This window comes from Ursus americanus, chromosome 1 (assembly GCF_024610735.1).
Source record: "Ursus americanus isolate L20-20 chromosome 1, mUrsAme1.1.p, whole genome shotgun sequence".
NCBI classification, from domain to species: domain Eukaryota; kingdom Metazoa; phylum Chordata; class Mammalia; order Carnivora; family Ursidae; genus Ursus; species Ursus americanus.
Genome location: NC_142127.1, coordinates 41,089,393 through 41,112,261, shown reverse-complemented (window position 1 = coordinate 41,112,261; position 22,869 = coordinate 41,089,393). Strand labels below are relative to the sequence as shown.

Here is a 22,869-nt window from a genome sequence, read left to right as displayed (position 1 = left end):
TTTAAACTTCCAGATGTGCTATTTGATTTTCAGTAAGCCTAACTTTGACTGCAATGACATTAATTTGCTTTAGGCTTTAGCGCCAATACTGGAAACAGATATTTTAGAAAAGAGTGAGACTTTTATCCTCCTCAGCTCCCCAGTGAGGAATGGTTAGACCCCCCCCTTCATTAGGAAAGTTTAAAAAAACATGGTAAATTTACTGCCTGTTTTTTTTTTTTAAGTTGTTTTCCTCTTCCCATCCTTAGATGTCTAAATCTTTGTTTTCTATTTTTAAAAATAATGTTGTTTAATCTTAGGGGGTAGGGTAACTTGATACATAACTAATATTAAGGGAAGGCTCTTCCTCCACTGAATCTAAAATCATTGAAAGGACCAAGGCATTTCACATGTTGTTAAAAAATGTTTCCTCACACAAGAAATACATGAATGCATTCTTCTTTTTAAAGTTAGAATGTAACAATATTTAGTTTACAATGAAAGTAATACAATGTTTGTGTAAAGCCAAAGTTCTTTTGACTTCTCTCCCTGGGAAGAGCAAAGGCATGCAAGTGGAAGGAACAGTGAGCAGACCAGTAGGAGAGATGGGCTGGGAGGGAGAGGTACTGGACAAGGTCTGGGGCCAGGAGTCCCGTAGATCCTGCAAAGATGACATATTTAAATGAGATGCAAGGAGCTATAGGAACTTCTCTTGATGAACAGATGGAAATGAGAGGGCTTGATGGAGATTGTGCATCCAGCTGTGTGGGAGTGGGTTCTAGCCTGTAAAGATTGCAGATAGCAGGGAGTTAAGCTCACTAATAAATAGAAAGCGGAATAACAACATCTATGTTTTTCTTCTTTCTCCTTTGACGTTTTAAGGAGTAGTGGTCATTCATACCTTGGCTCATCCCACGGTGACTTGTGGAGCCTTAGTGTGCAACCTGTCCTGGGACTGGGAGTGGGGGTGGAATGCAGTGCATATCACACAGTACTCAAACCGGCCTTCAGGACGTCCAAGTCTAGGAAATACACATGTAGTGTAGGAGTGCTTGCAAGCCAGGGGGGAAGGTTATATTCAAAGCTGCATTTATTGTCATCCTCATTAATTTTTCATAACACAACATCCCTATCCCAACCATTAAGTATTTATTTCTTCGATTTCCAAGAAATATACCACCTAGAAAATGTTGGCCTATGAAGTCTGTGCTTGATACCAATCTTCAAAGATAAAACCGATGGGCATCTTTGAAGGAAACGCACAGCCATTATAGTCATGTTGCCAAGTTTTAGAGGAACCATTGTGGACACCCTGGTGACTGGCACGATTTCAGGCTCATGGTCGGGGAAGACGCATACTTCTTGTCCACAGGGAGTAGAAATACAGGCGCTCTTCATTTGATTCAGAAAAACCACAAAGGCTAACAATTTGGGATTTTTCACAGATATGCAGGCCCGTGTAGTCAAAAAGCAGACGCTATCTTCAGACTCAACTGGGCTACTTACCTTGCAAGCACAGAAAACATTATCGTAGCTAGCTTTGATGGCAGAGGAAGTGGTTACCAAGGAGATAAGATCATGCACGCAGTCAACAGAAGACTGGGAACATTTGAAGTTGAAGATCAAATTGAAGCAGCCAGGTGAGTGACTAGGAGATGAATTACGAAGGTCATCTGATTTTTCCCTCTCAATTTATATTTTAAAGTTGTAAAGTGGAAAGAATGTAAAGTGTCCTAGGATGAATCTTTTATCTTTGGGGTACATTTTTAGTGAAATATCACACTTGGATAAAAATGTATGTCCTTATAGACTTATCTAAAGGTGAAAAAAAGACGTATTTCTTAAATTCCTCTCTGTCTGTGACTCTAGAAAGGGACTTGGTATATGTGCTACAACCTTTCAGGAACAGACACCGGAATTCATCAAATGGACAAACTGAGGGATAAGTGCACCCCGAGTAAACATCTAACTAAACAAGCAGTACCCCTGCAGTCAAGGTTAAGCGAAGGCGCTCAGTGTTCTTTATGGCACAGGAGGCTACGTTACGTGTGGTGGCTTTCAAGTGCTGGGAGTGGCCCCCACAAGCGGGCTGAGGGTTACTCTGCCATTTGGGGAGAATTGTGGAGCACAGCCGTCTTCACTCACAATTATAAGGTCTTCATTATGTATGAATCACATCTCATTCTTGTGCTTTCCAGCCATGAGCCCACAGATAGATGGGGTCTGGCTTAAGAGAGACGTTACTGATGAATAGTGGTTACCACGTAACGCACGGGTAAATGGGCAGTGTTTTACCCGCAATGTCATGGGAACCGCGCAGCACCCCTGTGAGGTGCTTCAGGGAAAAAAGGCAGGCTCTTACGTGGGGTAATTTGCCAGGGGAAGTCAGAATTTGAATCGAGGTCTCCAACTCAATTGGAGTCTCAAATGCATTCTCCAATTCAGCTACCTTCAACTGGTAAATGCGAAATGCAGTCTTGGAGTTTCTATAGCCAACTGCCTGGGTGTCTAGGGAAGCATGACAAGGGGTTGATTTAAAATAATGCTATGAAATCATAAACTAGGAAATGCAGAAAAATTGTGAATGATGAAATAGATGGAGGAAAATGCCTTTAAAAACAAGAAACAACCAAAGAGAAGAGATGAGGACAATTTATTACGTATCCCTAAGTCTCTTATATCAAAGTTAATGACTAGCTATTTTCCTTTAAAGTAAAATAGAGAGGAAGAGAGGTTTAGATCAGAGAGCGAGAATAAACTGGTTCAGGAGTGAGGCTGTGATATTTTCAAACTAAAATTTTATTTATCCAGACATCCTCTGTGAGAGAGGGCAGAGTGTCCAGGGCTTCTCAAATCCAAAATTAGAGAATTGGGTAAGCACAACATACATCTCTAGTTTAAAAAGTTAATGAGATGTAGTGTGTTTATACAATAGAATAGTAATTCAGCAATTAAAGGAACTACATACAGCCGCGTAGATGAATCTCACAGGCTGTTGAATGAGAGAAGCCAGGCGCAAACGTGTATATCTTGCATGGCCCGTTTTATATAAAATTCAAAACCAGGCACAAATTGGAATCTTATAAATGGAAAACATTTCATTTTTTCCTTTTGCAAAGGGGAAATGACCCAGAGGCTTCCGGGATGTAGTAATGCACTATATCTCCGTTCAAGGATATGCTCATTCTGTAAAGTTTATCAGCTTGTACATCACGCTTTGGTGCGCATGTCTATATGTATATGTCTTCTCAGTTTCAAAAGTTTACAGGGAGAAGATAATGATTTGAAAACTACTTACTTTCAAGTTCTTCTAACATCGCTTAACTCGGGGCCACCTAAGGCATATATCTATAATCGAAAACATACAAATTTCCGAAGTCACATATAGGTCAATGCAAGGGTCCCCACCCCCCACCAACACTATAAAGTTAAAGAGCCTCATTTACTAGGTTGCTTCTTAAAGCCAGCAAATTACCTTTTGATGTTAGGTTAAGATTAAAAAGTGGGTGTAAACATTTTTTTCTCATTTCTTTAGCTGGATATGAATCCTGAACACAATTTAGTGGCAAAAATACTTCTTAATCCATCAAGGAAAAATTGCTTCCTATTTCATGTGCTGAGCTAACTAATCAACACCCAGCAGAAGAAGGGATTTATTTAGAGAATGGTGTTTAAGTTCTCAGGTAGGGGGCCCAGAGACCTTCCGAAGCCCTACCCAGATGTTCTCTAGGCCCCTCTACTTCTCCATTGCGGGGGCAGCCTCTCTTCAACTGAAAAACATCTGGAGAGATTTAAATTCAATTATGTAAAGAAAAGTGCATCTGGGCTGCAAATTTTTATATAAAGCTGTGAAAAAAACTGCCAGGATTTGTTTTCTGTGAATCATACACACACACACACACACACACACACACACACACACACAAACACACAGACAAAATTTTTATGGACTCCAACAAAAGTAAATCTTGTTCATCTGGCTCTTAAGTTAAAAAAAAAATGATTGACATCCATCTCAGGTGCTTATTTGATTGCTGGCTGTAATTAATCTTAGATTCCAACAGGAGGAAATAGAGAGCAAATGGCAGGATTTCACATTTGCGTACTTATGTACTTATCTAGTTTTCCATACACAATGCAATACAAATTCATGGACTTCTTCCATGTATTTTAGACAATTTTCAAAAATGGGATTTGTGGACGACAAGCGGATTGCAATTTGGGGCTGGGTGAGTAGTTGTTTGGCTAATGAATCTGTGTCCATATAGTTAGTGAATATAATTTGGAGCACGACAATTTTATCTTTGGCATGTAACTATTTGGAGATGAAAGTCCCGTATTTTTAATCTAAGAAGACCCCAGTAAAATGCCTTAGATCTCTAGGCGGTGAATCCCTTATGATTAAGGAGGGAGGTGAGGGGGGTAAGGAAGGCGAGAAGGAGGGAGAGAGGTGGGAGAGGAGAGAGGGAAGGAGGGTGATTTTTCTCATGAGTCAAAGTCAGTAAAGATCTAGTGCTTATCGATCTTTTTTTCTTCAAGTACCACCCAGCAAAGTTTGATGCTTTTCCCACTTAGACCTATCAAGCAAAGGGACCAGGGCTCTGAAAGTGTAGTCTTTAGATATTGTCCAATTAAGGCCAATTTAAGCCCTTCTCTACCATGCTTTCTATCTCTAAAGAGGCACAGTATATAAAGATGTGAGAAATATGGAAACTGCGACTTGCTTACCATATGTCCTGAATTCCTTTACCTCCATAAAAATAACCATTTCCATTCCTTAGTCATATGGAGGGTACGTAACCTCAATGGTGCTGGGATCCGGCAGTGGCGTGTTCAAGTGTGGAATAGCCGTGGCGCCCGTCTCACGGTGGGAGTACTATGGTATGTAATTACTGTCAGGTACAAAAAGATACAGAGTGTTCACCTTAAAATTTCAATGACAAAACCATTCCTTTTTGAGTTTCCATGTTTCTACAGGAAATAAGCTGATTCATTGTAGATGCGCTTTACAGATACCTATAATCGAATAGTCTCACTTATTCTGCTATTGTGAAAGGCTCGGGGGTAGTATTTGTTATCTATATGTTTAGTTATCAACAAATTCTGTTTCCTAAATTTCAAACCTCCTTAATGCTACATTCTGCACATAAACCCTTCTTTATCTTTATTTTAGCTTGAGTTTTTGGGCTTCACATATTAGCAGAATAAAAGAAGCATGTATTTCTTTTCCTTCCAGTAAAGGTCAAATATAAGTAGGGCTTTGGTAGGGATGGGAGGAATTCCTGGGTTGTTTGTTTTTTTCCCCCTCTGTCTCTAAGTTAGTGAAAGCCACTCTAGGATCTCTTCTTCATCACTGAGAAATAATTCTATAAGGCATCATACATATGGAAGACTAGAATTCCCCAGGTGGAGAGAGTGAGCATTGGAATACTAGGTAGGGGGAAAGAGTCAAAGGTGGTGAGAAGATGAATTATTTTCCTGCAGATTTTCAGACCCCGTATCAAGTCCTTTATGTGATATACTCATTGAAACAAATATGCTCATTACATATTTTTTGCCCTAATGTATGGCGGTAGCACCAATCTTGTAGGAAACCCTTTTTCAAAGGCTAAGTCAAGAGAAGCCAATGTAAAAAAAAAATAAATACATACATACATACTGTTATCTTTCTGTTTAAAAAAATTGAAAGCATACTTCTGACTTAGTCTACACACAATGGATTTGTTTTCATATAATACTTCTCTGCTTCATACTAATTGTTCTTTTGGATAGCTTGTTTTTGGAGACCTCTGGTGGTCAATAAAATAATAGAAGCAATCTTTGTGAGTTTAGAAGTGAAGAGAACTTCATTAAATATATTTGGACCAACTCAACTTTCTAGACATAGGCACTTTCTAAAGTTCTTACATATGTATTAATTCGAACAATTTTACTCAAAGATCAGATAGAAGGAATACATAAATGGTATTTCAAAGGTGCATTTGTAGAAGTTTACAACACCTGTATTATGCATTTTTAAAATACTATTATTAAAATTTCAGGGGTGCCTGGGTGGCTCAGCCATTAAGCATTTTGGTTTAGGGTTGTGAGATCTAGCCCTGTGCTGGGCATGGAGCCTGCTTGAGATTCTCTCTTTCCTTCTCCCTCTGCCGGCCCCTCCTCCCCTCCCCTTGATCGTGCACACACACTCGCACACACACTCTCTCTCTTTCTCTAAAAAAGGAAAAAACAAATTTCAGATCTTCTCACGCATGTAAACCTGATTAACATAAGAAGTAAGGGGTATTACATTCTAGAACAAGAAGAATTGTAGTCTGCTGCTGTTTCAGGAAAAATTCATTTTGCCTTTAAAGGCTATTTTCAAACCTCCTCTCACATGTACAACCTAAATTATTCATATTTAAATGTTAAAAGATCTGAACATTTTATGAAGATCTTGTATTTTTAAAAATGTCCTTCAAAATATTATATTGTCTATATTAGTGTCCTCTAGATACATAAAATTACATATAGTCTGCATTCCTTTTAATCAAAAGGATACAATGTTGCCATTACTCATTTTGAAAGACAGTATTTTGATTTCCATAGAACAGGCATAAAGAATACATGTGACAAAACTAACACTCATCATCAATGTAGTTGTTAATGATGCCAGACATTCAAAAAGGGTCAGAATGTTTGTTTAAGGTTGTTGTTTAGATGATATCTTCATTTAAAGAATTAATGAGATCAGTGTGGAACTACCTGTACAATTGCCGTGAAATTCAAGCCACTAACCTAACTAGCACAATGACAGCGTGTTACTCTGTACTTCCTATTTACTGTAATCTGGTCACTGGAGGGGGCATCTTTCAAAGCAATTACTTCAGATTTTTAAAGTTATTTTGGAATTTAGCCACAGTAAATTGTAAGTTTTCTCACATATATTTTAGGATATATCTATAAAATTTTTAAAAATAGGGCAAAAAAAATATGTTTAGTTATCCAAAATAACCAAACCAATTATGTATCCTGTTTTCAGCCATATTTATAGATAAAAGAACTTACATCATTTTAGCAGATATTAATGTGATCGATTTCACAATACACAACTGTTGTAATGCCAAAATTGAGGGCTTGCCACAAAATGAGCAAAAACAAATGTTTAACTTGCATTGTGATGGAGTAACGGAGCTCATACGGGGATATACAGCAAATAAATGATAACTTAATTCTTTGTTTTCATTATAGTGGATTGTAAATTGCCAAAAAAATATGATTTAAGTAAGCAGCTAGTAATTGAACATTATAAGCGATTTCCAAAAGAAAATTAGGGCATATGCTTGTGTCAGGACCAAAAATTCAAGACAGTTGAGACATTAAGTGACTTCCTAATTAAGATTCTTTGAAAGGATCAGATGATGATGTTAAGAGCCCTTACTTTTCAGCACTTAACATTTGATTTTTCTGCAGATGGATTTTTTTTAAAAAGATTTATTTATTTATTTGAGAGAGGGTGTGTGAGTGAGAGTGCCCGAGCAAGGGGGGGGGGCTAAGGGGGAGGGAGAAGCAGTCTCCCTGCTGAGCTCAGTGTGGGGCTTGATCCCAGGACCCCAGGATCATGACCTGAGCCAAAGGTAGATGCTTAACCAACTGAGCCACCCGGATGCCCTCTGTAGATGGATTTTTGACTGGGTTTAGATCACCTAGTTTGATCTCCTCCTACCCTCATTGGTTCCAGCTGAGGACGGAAAGGCACGAGTCTGAGCGGCTGTCTGACTGCATTAACAAGCCAAATAAAAATGATCTTGAGGAGACACTCCTGAGGGGGACGCTACAGACCCACGCACAAGTTGCAGTATATGAAAGCATGTAAAGTAACCCAGTAAAAAGAAGAAAAGTTTGTCGTATGAATTAACTATTTTTAAATGTTTTTCCTTACAGACTCAGTGTATACAGAACGTTACATGGGTCTCCCAACTCCAGAAGACAACCTTGACTATTACAAGGTAAGAGATGAGAAACTAGATCCATTTCATAACCTATTTATAAGTTGTTAAAGAACATTTTTAAGTGTATCTATTCTAGAAAATATATATTTTTTATTTCCAACAAAATTCTTGTTAAAAAGAAATAACACAGGTGGTTTAGAGATACTCCACTAGCTTCCCCTACTATATTCTGCATTAATTACAGTCTTTATCGTATGCTATATAGGTCACAATATGCATTCATTTGGAAATACAAAGCAACACCAGATAATTACTTTAATTATAAAAATTTCATTTAGAAAACATGTCAAATTCGACATATTCCTTTAAAACCCAGAAGACTCCCTAAACCTTTAGCTATATATTAAAATGTCTACGGTATTATAATTAAGATGTATGTACAAACCTATAATTTTCCTATTCATGGCCAACTATATACAGTTTGCTCAAACAATATTGGAGTAACGCAGGTGAAGAGTACAATTGGGCAGTGCCCTGAAGAGCCCTGGAAGCCACAGTTCCTGCATAGCCTCCAGCAGGGTTGGCTGACAGGGGCACAAGAGGCAGGCTGCTCTGCAGACAGGCTACAGCATTGGAAAGATGGCCTGGAAGCCGCCATCGTTGGCAGCCACGTGTGCGAGTGTGGATGCCACGGCCGAGCCAGAGCACCCTCTCTGGTGTCGCACTGATGTAGCCGGGAGTGCTAGCCTAACTCCGAGAGACCTCTGTAGCTCTTTGGCCCTTCCAGAACTTTCCTGAGTCGATCTGTCGTGTGTGTTGAAAACCCCAAAACTTGCAGATGACAAGGTCAATCATTTCATGGTCAAATTCTCCAAAGGAAATTCAAAATGCTCTGCAGGGTAAGGAATTAAAAAGCATGAAAAACAAAAACAAGAATAAGTTCACACAATTTCTCATCTGGGCCGCAACTCTCAATACATGGGTTTCATATGAACGCATCGCTCCGAGCAGTACGTGTACATTCTTATTAGATGCCACCATTCCTATAGATTCTGAAGCCATGTGATCAAATCACAGGAAAACTCATATAAAATGTCTAGTTTTGTGACGTAAGTATACACGGTTTCGTCTTAGCTCTTTCAACTTTATTTAGGAAGGCTTAGGGTGGAGGGGGTGCAGGGAGGAGTATGTGGCTAAGTCTACCTGCGTGTGTGTTTTCCAGTCAAGAGAGAAAAGCGACAACCAGTAAAGGGAGATGAACCGATCACCTTCCACTACCAAGCAGTCCCGTAATCAGGTTGTCCCCATTTCTGCCAGTTGTCCCCCATAATACTTTGGACTCAATTCTTCCTAATCTTTCTCCTCCACATCCAATAAGCTGCCTTAAACATCCTTTCCCTTCTTCATCAGTCACCATGTTGCTGCTGTCACGTGACTATCTGCTTTTTTCTAATAATAACACAATTGGTGTCCCCTTAGCTTATCTTTGTCTGCTTCCGTCTTTACCACAATGGGACATGAGATTAATCCCCACAGCCCCACATACAACACTTTCACGGATCTTTCATGTGACTCAACTGAGTCCAACCTTCATTCTTTAACCAGGTGTTCAACATCCTTCTTACGATGGCCCGGTTCGCTTGTAATAGTCACTGCTCTCTGAATGTTTCTGGGCCTTTCGCTTTTATACCCTTGTCTTCTGTTCCTTCTGTCTGCAATGTCATTTCCTCCGTATCTCCATTTAGTACTGCTCTTCTGGCGGACTAGCATCCCTCTTGACTCTCATGACATTTTCTTGTCTATCTCTTAATCTTCAGTTTCTCTATCTTGAACTCGTGGTTATTTTGTACCCCCATTTCCCTTCTGCAGTATTATTAACTGTTCACATCTTTACTCAACACTGTGTTCTTTAGGTGACCCAGGATGACGTATAAACCTTAAAACCTTTCCTGATTTAAGAATTTTTGAAGGGAAACATTGTTATAAAAATTGCCTGTCTCCATCACTTCTCTCATTTTACATCTGGAATTTTCTTGTCCCTAACCTGACCAGGATGCTGACCTTTGAAAGCCATCCCTCCTGCGGTATGCCATATTTGCTGAGTTGCTTGAAGGGCTTTCTCATATATCCCAAGTACTAAAACTCCCAAAACAGAGCTGTACTTACTGTCCGGAACCCCACCCCTGACTCTAGAACCTGGTGGATGTCAAGTCAAAAGTTCATTTTTAAAATCCCATTCTGAAAAGTCCTTGAACCTAGAGGCACAGGGTCAAGCCCAAACCCCGACATCTAGGGAAGTCCACAGCACCTGCCCTCCTTCCCTCCATGAACATCAGCCGACAGCCAACAGGGTCTTTCCTCTTCAGCCGGCCCTCCTCCCTTCAGGATAATTCGTTCTAATCTCCTTTCATCCTGCATCTTTTTCCAGATTTTCCCAGAGGCCCGTCATTCCCGCATCGATCCCCCTCTTCCCCATCTCTACCCGCCCTGAGGTGGCCATGTTCGTCTCTCCCCTTAGGTGTTCGCCGCATGAGGTAGTCATGTAAATAGAAGTCACTTCCCACTGCCAATGGCAACACACGCACACTGGGTGCACCAAGTCACTCTTTCACTTCACTGCACAGATGGCTCCCGAGGACTGTTTAATCCTTCCACGCCAGGAGTCGAGTTTTCTTGGCACAAAATTCAGTGCTGGCAATGGACACATTAAAACTGCCAGTACCAGGGAGCGAAAGGTTCCCAATGTGTTACTCGGAGGAATGATTTGGGCGGGTGAGAGTTAAGGTGTGTAGGGAAAGGGAGGCGATCGTTCACTGAATTGTTTCCACCCTGGTAAGTTGCTTCCTCAGAGTGTGGAGAGCTGAATCTAAGTGCCTATATTTGGTGCACAGCAGGCTTTAGAATAAAGCTGCCCTCCTTTGTTTTTTAAATAAGCCTGTGCTTTTGTCTCTGGCAAGAATACATTCAAAGATTCTATTTTCCTCCGAGGCCCCAGCTGCCCCTCTGGACCCCATCTTTTACTTTTCTTTCCCAGGTTGTTTTTATTTCTCTCTCTCCTTCTCTCCCTCCCCCCCCTCCTCCCACCCTTTTGGAAAAGACAAAGAAGATAATTCCTTAGAGGCTTTCAGTACCCTGTGCCTGTCTGTGGGTCAGAAGGAAATATTTTGAAAATGATTCTCATTTCGTCTGACTCACTGACTCTCTGCAGGACATCCGGGCCAGGAAGGACCAAAGTGTGGAATAAGCAAGGCCCTGATTTTTGTCTATATTTGCAGCTAATGAATCATCAATAGAGTAGCCAGGATTATAGCCTTTATAAGAGAAGACAATCTTTAATTTAAAAAAAATAAATGAGAAAAAGGGATCATTATTAGGTCATTGATGACCCAGATTTGGAAGAATTTAGAGAAACTCACATCACCGAGAGAAGCACCTTTTATGAAGATAAAGGTCCTACTTATGATTTAGGAAAGGAAATCGCAGAAACCATTTGTATACACAAATGGAACAGGTAGGGATGCCATGTACAGTTGTTCAGCCTGCGCACTGCTGAAAACTAGTCAATGCTTCATTCACTAAGACATGAACCTCTGGGGTTGCATCCAACCAGAAGGAATGCCTTTTCCTATTCTTACAAAGCTGCCGAATAGATTAGCAGACCCTGGACTAAGGCTCAGACCCAATGCAGTGACATGAGCAGTGATCCCATGAGACTCCTTGTAGATAATCACCCACCTACTGCCAAGTGGTAAGGCAGGAGCACTTTTAAAGGCAGTGTAGCTCTGTGGAAACATCTTTTCTGCAGTGAATCTCAGTCCACAGCAGACCAAAATGGCGGCAGATTTGAGCAAAGGAATCTGATAGGCAATGAGACAGCCCTCACCCCCAACAGCAAAAAGCCAATAGCAACTACCGCCACACCTTGAGGAGTGTGTTGCTCACGAACATTGACAGGTAGTCGTTCATAGGGTCAGTCGTAGGTCTTTTAGTCAAACCTTTTTCAAAAATAAACATACGGTCAACTTTCACTCACCCATCCAAGGCCCTTGGTATTTTCATTGTTCATAAGTTTATTACCTTGTTGGTGAGGAAAGATGTGCACACAAAATTATCAAAGAGAAATAAAGGAGAGTAGCTAGTAAAGCATGAACTCAAATATGACAGAGTGCCCCCTATGTATGGAAAAGAGAAGTGGTTCTCTAATTGTGATGAGCCCCAGGAATTTTGTACCTTGGGAGCATGCTGGGCAGGGAAAGGAAGTGGCCAAGAAGTTAGGGTTTCACCTTCCCCCCCAGCTCCTCTCAACTGGTTGGGGGTGGGATCCAGTTTCATTTATTTCATTCATTTTTCTCATTTATTCATTAAGTGCTTGCTTCCACGGGCAGACACTATTCTAAGCTCTTCACAAGGATTATTAGGTTCAGTTCTCCCTCAGATTCTCTGAGAGAAGTGCTTAATTATCTTCATTTTATTGACACTGAAACTGAGGCACAAAAATGTTACATAACACGTAGATGCTGAGGGGTGAGAGAGGGAGGGGCGCTCCTGTGAAGCCAATAAAGAAAGACTCAGGAATAAAGAGGGAGAGCATAGGCGCTCTGCGGGGGTGGCAGAGAGGGACGAGGCCGAGCAGCACAGCCGCACGAGTACCAGGTACAGCTGGTTTTCTGGGGATTTGTGAAGCAGGTTGGCTGAACCGACGGGTAACATGGAAGCAGGGCTGTGGGAAGAGCAGGCCAAATGGCGGCCCGTAAAGCAGGACACAGACCGGGGTGGGAATGGATTTATGAATCCGCAGAGAAGCAGAAGATCAAGGGCAAGAGAAATGGGGCCCAAGTCCTGAGCCTTGTTGCCAAGGGAAGAGGGCAGCCTGGAACACACAGAAGGGACTGATTTAACTTGTAGAGGAGATTTATTTTGCATTTTGCTCAAAATTTGATAGGCTTTTGGCAAGTGTATGAAACAGTCATAGATTTGGCAGTCTTCTGCTAGCAGATTTGAAATGTTCAGTCCTTAAGAACTGCTGCATCGTTAGGTTATGCAAAACAGGGTGCAATTTTGTAAATATGCCATCTTGTACTGATTTGACATTTGTTCTATTATCCCAGAATATGCCAAAGGGAGAGAGACCTTCAGATTTAAGCCAAACCTTAACTTGTTTGTTGAGTGCTGATAAAATGTTGACTGCTGTGTGATCTTTAAAGAAGCCAGTGTTGCTTGGTGAGGACTGAGGTAGGGCCCCCTGTCGGGTTGATGGGCTCTCTTTCCTTGGCGTCTCACGGATACAGTTGTTTGATAGATGTAAACAAGGAAAACATCCGGTAGAGTGGGTCGAAATAATTTTTTCTCAACAATTTTCTCTGGCCTCTGTTTTCTGTGGCACTAATGGTGCTTCCTAAAATAGGATTACTTAATGCTATCGATGAGGTTTCGGTTGCAAGCTGGAGAACGCGTAGAGGAAGTCGGTGCACCCGGAGTAGCTCCCTGACGTGCTGGGCTGTCTGTGAGACCGGTGGCCGTTTGTCCTTTCCGAGAAAGCCTGGGAACGGGGAGGAGTTGTTGGCTGGGATGTGAAGGGACACTAGAACATCATGCTAAGGGGAATGGACTTCGGAGTTCGACCTCTACTCAAATTTGGTTTCCACCATTTACTAGCAGTGTGAGCTCGGAGAGGTTGCGTAAGCTCTCTGAACCTCAGTTTCCTCATCTGGAAAATGGGGATCATCAAGCCTACCTCACAGGGTTATTGAAAGGATTAAATGGGACCCCCGTGCCTGGCCTGAGGTAAGCTGTCGAAACATGGCACCTGCCTCCCTCATCGTCCTCAGGAAGCCGGTTGTCCTTATGGGTCCTCGATGGCACAAGGGGCAGCTTAAAAATTGTTAGAACTTCCGTTTCTTACAGTACTTCCCCGCTCTTATCAGCTCCCTCTTTATTTCAAAAATACAAAGATTTATTTGCCGGAAGGTGACTGCGGAACCGGCATGATCCGACAAGCAGTTACAGATGGTTCTTCTTAGGGCTTGAAGGAAAAGCTCCTCGCAGAGATGCTGTGGATTCGGCACTGCCACTGGACCAATCCTTCCCACTTCGCTTTGCCAGACTGTTGCTGACAGCGGGGCTCTCCGGAAGTTTCTAGCCTCGGGAGAGTGCCAACTGCACCACCATTGCATCCTTGCCCATTTATCACTCTGAGCTTCCTTTTTAGTAGCTGGTGATAGACTATTCGGCTTCTAACTTAGTCATCCATTTCCTTTTCTATTTCTGTTCCCATCGATAGGCAAATGGGGATGATCCTATTTTAGTGGGTTAAAATAGCACGGCGATATTATTTCCGATTATTAACCACATCTTCAGTTAATGCGCGCCTCTTTCTCTGGCTTCGGGGTTGCCTTCCGCGCGGTGGACCGCCAAGGGTCTGTCTCGAGGGAGAAGCCAGGATTCTGGGTCCAGTAGGGAATGATGGGTGGTGCCAGAGGCAAGATGCCACGGCCGCATCTCGGGGGGTGGGGGGGATGCTCTCTGCCGCCTGAGAGCCTGAGAGCCGGCGTGGGCCTCCAGGCTGCCCGTCCACCGGTCCGCCTCGCGCCCGGAGGCCCCTCTGGAGGCTTCTCCCGGGGAGCAGGGGGAAGCGAGCATGGAAAGGGCACACCTAGCTCACCGTTGCCGGGGAGGCTTTTGTTTTATTTTTCTCGTGCTGCATTAAAGTATTTGTCTTTCTTTCTTTGTAGTGTAATATTGTTAATGTAAAACAATTTGCATCATGACACTTTTATCACAGTTTTCGTCTTTTTCTCAGTATGTTGCATTTCTCACCATGTCTAGTTCATCACAGCTACAGTGTGTACATCACAACATTTATCTTAGGCTCAGGGTTTTACTTGTTTATAAAAATTGTCTTCTTTCAGCCTGTATTCACTCCATTTAAGAAAAAAAAAAGGCAGCCAGAAACTGTTTTGGTCCAAACTCCAGTAGTTATCACATTCCTTGCTAACTGTCCTGCGTATTTATATGTCTCCTAACTATTACTCTATGTTTCAATGACATTTCTCAGTTTCATGGCTCGTGGAGGTTGTAGGAGCAGCTTTTGCTGTTCGAGCTGCCAAGCCAGGAAGGCCCGTGGGGTTTTTGGAGGTGAGGCGAAGTGGCAGAGCTGCCTGCGCGGGTCAGGTGTCGGGGCGGCAGCCGCGTGTGCCGCGGTGGCCGAGCGCTGGGTTCGGCGTGGGCAGGACCGAGGCCGAGCGAGCGGCCACGGCTGGGGCACGTCGCGGGGAGCGTCGGGGCCTGCGGCTCGCCCGGTGCGCGTTCGCCGGCGGTGCTGGAGCCCCAGCGTCTGGCAGCTCAAGCCCTGAATCCTACTCTGCCCTTTGGGGAGGTTGGTTTTGACCCCTTGCTTTCTGAGGAGCGGAGATTGCTCGGGGTTCTGCTGCCGCCTTGGGCTCTGCGGCAGCTGCAGGTTCAGAAAACACGCTTCCACCTCTCACAGGCCGTGCAGAGCAGCTCTCTTCGGACCTGCTCCGCGTAGGAAGGCATGGGACCCCTGCGGCCGAAGGGATAGCCAGCGCGCTCGCGCCGCCCAAGTTCCAGGACAGTCACCTTGGCTCTCAGGGTCCCTTTGCTGGAAGGCCACATCGTGAGCAGCTTGGAATTTGAGCGGCCTCGGAGCGGCATAGGAAGTAAAAGAGGTTCTGCTCTCAGACCTTGTGTCCAGCTCCGACACTTCGTACAGATGTAACCTAGTGCGAGTTCGTCACTTTTGAGTCGTGGGGTCGCCATGGAGAAAGCAGGATTGCTGTGGACCTATCTCAGAGGACTGTTGGCAGGATTGAAGAGAGCAGTGCTTTTTGCAAATACTTCCGTTTTACAGAAAAAGAGACTCAGAGAGCAGCATGTCTCCAGGTGCACAGCTCACTGATGCTGAAGCCGGGGCTGGAATCCAAATCCAGTTCCCTTAGCCCTGTCCCCTTCCTGAGACCATCAGGGTTCCCATCAAAAAGTACGAAGCTGGTGTTAGCTACAAAGAGATCTGTAAAATACCTACCTTGGCACTCATAAAGTTGACTTCGATTTACCAAGATGCTGGAGGAATAGCTGGATGATTTTTAATCCTATAGGAAAACTACCGGCCCTCCCTGTGCCCAAACTGTAAGGAGTCAAGAGAAGCAGACTCCAGCTCGCCTCCTTCCAGAGGCACTACGATGCCTCTGTGACACCTTTGCCTTCATCCCAACTTTGTAAACATCCCCAAATCAAGATCAGATGACCAGTTCTGTGCTTTCAAAGACTTTCTCATCGAAGGCCCCACCCCCATTCTAGAAGTCCTGCCTCACTGAGGCCAGTCTTCAAAAAGCTTACCTCCCAATTTTTCGCCCAATTTCTCTGGCTGATCCAATAGCAGGATTTTCCCTGATACAGAACGAAGCAGACAACAACAACCCACTGATTTTCTAAGGCCATGCTTGATCTTTTGCACCCCATTCCCCTCCCATATGTTACATTTGCCTAGGTTTTAAACATCTGTTCCAAAAGAGGTAATACTTGCTTCTCATTCATTGCCTAGCAATGTGGACCAAAGTTCATATGACATATTGCAGAGTATGTTTAGTTGCAAATGCTATGTACAGGCTCTTTGAAATGTAGCATGTATGGCACCATGTGACACACGGTTGCCATGGCAATACACTTTTTGGCTGAACTACAGCATAAGCCCATGGAACATACATTGCTAATATGAGACTCTGCCCTGTGCTAATGCATAGGACATAGCCAATCTGGGATCTGGGACTCAAGGGGCTTTGCGTGCAGCCCTGGTGGCAGGTGCCCTCTGCCTGCATGTGCAAGGAAGATGTGGCATCCTCCCTTTCCAGTCTTGTCTCCCAGGCACAGGGCATGCTGTGCATTCTGCCATGCATGGAGACAGCATTTGCTTAAATATCGGTTTGCTATATTTTGTATCAAAGGGGGCCCCAGCTGAAAACATTTTATTTTGTAAACTGAAGTGAAAAATCAGTTTATGGCAGATCTTTTTTTGAATAATGACATTCTTTTTCCCAATTCCAGAATTCAACAGTCATGAGCAGAGCTGAAAATTTTAAACAAGTTGAGTACCTCCTTATTCATGGAACAGCAGATGGTGAGTTTCAGTTAATTAGACTTTTTAGTATCACAGACAGGTTTGCAATTTCACTACTGACAAAACAAAAGCATGAGGGGCAAGACTGTTACATTTACTTCAATAAAACAGTGTTGCTTTCCACAACTCACTTGTCTTGGGCTAAATGGGATGCGAAGTCCTAGAACTTCAAATAGTCCCTTTCTTCTTGTGCCTTTCCCACCCTTCCCATCAGAAAAGGAGCGGCTATTAGATACTTTGTGTTCCCTTTCTCTCCCTGCAGATAACGTTCACTTTCAGCAGTCGGCTCAGATCTCCAAGGCCTTGGTGGATGCCGGAGTGGATTTCCAAGCAATGGTATAGCAAAGCTTGCTGCAAAAGGGGAGAACTTGCTGGTGGGGTCTTGATTTCCCCTCTCCCGCTCCTTCCCCTCAAGCAGTCCCAGGAGACCGGGACAGAATTAAAAGGGTTTTTATTTGCCCAATGAGAAGTTGGAAGTGATATCCTTAAGCCATAGAGAGAGTAATGTTCAAAACTATTAGAGACTTGGGAGTTGAGCAGCACAGTATTGCATATCTCGGGAGTGTCAGAACAGTGCTCTCCTACCCATGTGATTGTTCCATCTCTCCCTGTTTGGATTCAGAAGCAATCACTTACTCAGTAAATGTGCGGCAGAGTAAGTCTAAAGTGAAACCAGCCTCATAATAGCTCAGCTCCAATATGAAAATCCATTTCTGTCTAGTAAGTATTACTAGCCATTCTGACAACAGTGGGGCATTAATAATCGGCATGCTTCAGTTTTTGCAATGGCAGGGGTACCTTTTGTTGAACAACCCCAGGCAATAAACAATTAGGCTTGTTTTATAGAGTTGGAAATGGCTAGTGCTGTTGTTGCCTGTACAGTAGGCTGTTTCTAGATAGTAAGTCAGATTCATTTTTTGCTCTAGACCTTTTCAGATCAAGAAGAAAAACGAAAAGATGTTGTGTGTGTGTATAACATACATTAAATGTATGTTTGTATATATGTATATGCATGTGTGTTGCACTAAATATTTTTGTATAAAATGCTTTCTTGCCTCTATTAGCTAGAAAACCTCTTTTCCTCACTCTCTTCACACACACACACACACACACACACACACACACACACACACACTTTGCTCTGTGATCAGTTCAAATGGTGCCCACTGAATTAGAGTGGGCCAGTTATTGGATACCAAAAAAAAAAAAAAAAAAAAAAAAACCCAAACCTGGCTTATATTTTTTGGGGTCAGATTCTTGTAAGAGGTTTTTTGCTACTCAAAGAAATGATATTTTAATTAGGCAATTTTTTCAAGTTTTATTAATGTCTCCATAATATATGTTTACCTGGTAGTGACTTCCTACTTGTTTATTGTGGGATGCGTTGATAAATTTTTGCCTCAAGTCATCAACTCTTTCATAAATGTCAGACATACAGATAGAAAATTCTGGTGAAAAATCAAAGTGTTTGCCAATAATACATTTGACTTTTGACCTCATGTCAAACATATGTATGAAATATTGAAATAGATTTTTCTAGTTCCTTGGTAACATATATTAGGAAAAAGTGCTTTTAAAAAACTCATTTATTTTTGGGGCGCCTGGGTGGCACAGCGGTTGGGCGTCTGCCTTCGGCTCAGGGCATGATCCCAGCGTTATGGCATCGAGCCCCACATCAGGCTCTTCCGCTATGAGCCTGCTTCTTCCTCTCCCATTCCCCCTGCTTGTGTTCCCTCTCTCGCTGGCTGTCTCTATCTCTGTCAAATAAATAAATAAAATCTTTAAAAAAATAAAAAAAAATAAAAATAAAAAAATAAAAAACTCATTTATTTTAATACAGTTTCTCTTCCTGCAGTGTAGGAGAAATCTGACACTTGATAACACTTAACTAAAACTAGTGTGCTTAATGGGATAAACATTCTCTCCTGTGAATGATGTGGTTCTAAGTGTCCTTTGAGTCAAATCTGAAAGTGGATTTGGATAGTTTCATTACCATATATATATATATACACATACCCTTAAAACAATGTTTTAATTCTATGTGTGCTCATGAGAGCTTATTTGAATTATTTTCTAAAAAAGAAGAAGACAACTGACTTCCTAATTCCGGCCTTTCTCTTTCTCTGCAGTGGTACACAGACGAAGACCACGGGATTGCCAGCAGCACGGCACACCAGCACATATATACCCACATGAGCCACTTCATAAAACAGTGCTTCTCTTTACCTTAGCACCTCCAAACATGCCCGACCTTATTAACAGCCATTTTTGTTCTATCTCAAAACTGCACTGTTAAGATGATGATCTTAAGAAAAAGTACACTCAAATCAAGAAATTCAAGGTTACCTTTGTTCCCCAATCTCATGTCTGTAACCCTAAATAGGGACTTCTGTCTTTGCAACAGATTATTACCTTACTGAAGTTTGAATTATTCCGTCTGGTTTTGTTTATTATTTAAAATCATTTCCACATCCGTTGCTGAAACAACAAATCTGAATTGTTTTTATGGGAGCTTTGCATAGGTTCCCTGGGAAGCATTTTATTCTTTTCTAACTGGACCAGTCCAAATCTCGTTCTCTTCTTCAAAGGGATGGCATGATGTGAGCAGTGACGTCACTGAGACAGGGGTAAGAAGGGAAGGGTGAGGGGAAGGAGCCAGTAGGTCTGGCTGGGAACCCACGTCCGAGCACGATGACCCGACCAGGCTCCTGTCAGCAACTCTTGGAGAAGAGCTGTTCGCAGCCAGACTGGCACGGTTTTCTGAGAAAGACTATTCAAACAGTCTCAGGAAATCATATATGCAAAACACTGACTTCTGAGTAAAACCACAGCAGTTGAATAGACTCCAAAGAAACGAGAGGGAATCTGCCAACAATGCAAGGCCCCCAGGTGCCAGCTACGGCTATAGGTGCGACAAACACACAGCAAGGGGGAGGGGAAAGCACTGTCACTGTGCCTTACAACTACTGATGTTTCCTAGTGAAAGAGGCAGCTTGGAACCGAGATGTGAACACATCAGCTTGCCCTGTTAAAAGATGAAAATATTTGTATCACAAATTCGAACTTGAAGGAGTCCTTGCATCAATTTTTCTTAGTTCATTTCTTTGAGCATCTTAATGAAGAGAATATTTTAACTTCCTTGGCCTTGTTTTTAAAAATCAAAAATAAACTACAAAGTTATGTATTGTTATTCTCATTCTACATACGGTGGAATTTCTCCTGGTCATTTAATAAATGTTCCTTCATTTTTTCAGAGGTAATGCGTTTTGTGTCTTGAATGAGACCTAAACCACGTTGGCATATGGACACGCTTATCCAAAAAGGCTCTTGTTTATTTTGCTTGTTACCCCAGACTGCCTTGTAAACATGGAGAGAGTTCAGTTTTTGTTAAAAAAAAAAAAAAGATACATAAAAATGTGTTAAATTAAGCAGTTTGTAGGGCTTTTATGTAATACATATACAATTTGTTATCACAAACATATATAGCTTTTGAAAAACCCAAATAATTTTTATTTTTTAGGTGATACATAATATATAATTTTATTCCAGGAAACTGTGATGAGGCTCATGTTATAAGAACAAATAACATCAACAATAACATCTCAGTGTAAGTTAAGGAGTCAGTAACTCAAGTGTTTGACTATTTTGGGCTGATATATCTATATTAATGAAAGCATAGATTTCAGATGCTGCATTTAGTCTAGCAGATAACTGAGGAAACATGATTTTTTTGTTCAATTGTTTGCAAAATGGCCTCATTGTTTTAAAAAATTGATTTTATGAACTCAAACTTAACTTCAGACCATTTACTGGAAAAAGTTGTCTCAGAGTGAGCTCCAGCACAAAAATCTAAAAATAGAAGAAATGGAAAAAATCTATCAATTCAACATAAGACTGGTGAGTCATGCATAAGAATGGGCAGAGGTTGTGAAATTCAGCTTCGATTGCACCTTGGGAGCATGCCATTGGGTAGCTTCACCTGACGTCCCAAATCCACTCATGCACTAGAGCTATAAATCGACCTGCAAACCTGTAGGGCTCTTGTCATAATTCTATTTCTTAATAGAGCTCAATCATCGTGAGTAACTGGACCGATCTCTGCAGAGTTCCATATCCAGAAACAGTAGTCATAGATCATATGTCCACATCCTGGACTGAACTAATAGTCATAAGAGCAAATTAAATAGAAATTCTTCTTTTATTTTAATTGGAACCAGATATTGTGCAATATCAGATGGGTACAGATATTGAAACCATTTGGCAGTATTAGTTGTTAACAATATCAGCTATTTCACAGATATCAATAAGACCATTGTACAATAGTAGATATTTCACAATATCAGATACCTCAGAGATACCAAGACCATTGTATAATATCTGATATTGTACAACTTCTGGACAATATCAAAACCGTAAGATTCATCGTTCCTTTAGTTTCTACACATGTTATTTTCTCTGGAGCCCAGAGGTAAAAAAATCCTAGCACATATTTTTCACATAATGAGGGTTACAAGTGGTAATGATGTGATTGAGGTTGAAGTGGATTTCATTCCACCCTCACAGGACACGTTTTACTCTCCAATAAAAGAGTTTGAAATTGGCTGATTGGAAAAGGAAGGTAAAGACGTGAACACCTTCAGGAGAAACTTAGCCTGAGGCTAAGCTGGAAGCACATAGGAACTAATCCTAGCACTAAGCCATGCAGACTTGCCCGCCGTTGACAGCTGCAGCCTCGGCGGGCACCGGGATGCTGAGATTCCCATCCGACACAACCTGTGGGAGCGCACCGCGCCCGGGGGAGCCCACGCCAAAGAAGCGGTGTTCACATCCTTTCTATGGATGCAGTTTAGGTTTTGCTCAAGATTTTTAGAAAATCACTTTAAAAATTATTTTTGAACATTTTTTTTGGGAAATCTTGCTAAAAATGATTCCATACCTCCATGTTTTCTTAAATAGAAGGCATGGAACATAATTCAGTGCATCCTTAAGGACTCAAAGGCACCACCATAAAGATCAATGATCACATCAGGCTGTGTGTCATTCTGGGTATTTTCGTTCTTATTCACAGGTGGTCACTGAAGCTACCAGTTCTACTACGTGGCATTTGCTTCTTTTGCCCGAAGGTGACATGCGAATTCCAATTTATAAAACTACTAGATTTGTACAATATTTAAGATTCAGTAAGTTCTAAATGAAAAACATACCAAAACACCAGAATGGCTTTTTTCATAAAGTAAGAGAATTTTGTTCTGCCAATTTTGTGACAGTTCTTTCAGTGGTGTCTGAGAACCTTTTTACGTACATCCTGAGTGATCTGGCGTGTGTAGTCAGGATGTCTGAGGGATCCAGGTGATTGAGAATGAGAGACGAACGTGAGTAATAAAGCATAACGTCACTGCCCATCAGAAAAACTCAGAGCATGGTATTGTTAATAAGACTAATGTCATGCCCAGTGGAAATTTATCATCTTTCTGCATATCACCTTTCTGTGACAATATTAACATTTGTACTTGAGAATTTGAATTAATAAAAAGAAAGTTCCTTTCCTAACTGCTAACGTGAGAGGGGATTCTTTTCTGATGCTACAGACTTTAAATTTCAACCAACTCAATTAAGTTTTTTTATTCTTCATAATCTTTCATCTGAACAATTCACCCCAAGTTTGTCAGATGATTTCAAACACATATTTGGTGAGACCCTGATTATTTCATTAAGTTTCTTCTATCCAAAGTCATGATACTTGTGACTTGTGAGCCAAGCATTTCCTTGGCTAAGTCTGGTTTCCAATGTTGATCACAGAAATATGAGTCACAAAGAAAATGTAAC

General features: G+C 41.8%; 1 protein-coding gene across 1 annotated transcript in view; it reads left to right on the top strand.

Annotated features, from left to right (window-relative positions):
- DPP4 (dipeptidyl peptidase 4) overlaps positions 1-20,298 on the top strand; it is a 77,811-nt gene extending 57,513 nt beyond the window's left edge. Inside the window, exons 20-26 of the mRNA XM_045780805.2 lie at positions 1,425-1,619; positions 4,154-4,208; positions 4,761-4,860; positions 7,903-7,967; positions 16,971-17,043; positions 17,306-17,379; positions 19,173-20,298. Of these exons, the coding sequence (XP_045636761.2) occupies positions 1,425-1,619; positions 4,154-4,208; positions 4,761-4,860; positions 7,903-7,967; positions 16,971-17,043; positions 17,306-17,379; positions 19,173-19,274 (664 nt within the window). The 3' untranslated portion in view covers positions 19,275-20,298. The remainder of the gene's footprint in view (positions 1-1,424; positions 1,620-4,153; positions 4,209-4,760; positions 4,861-7,902; positions 7,968-16,970; positions 17,044-17,305; positions 17,380-19,172) is intronic.
- Positions 20,299-22,869: the final 2,571 nt, after the last annotated feature.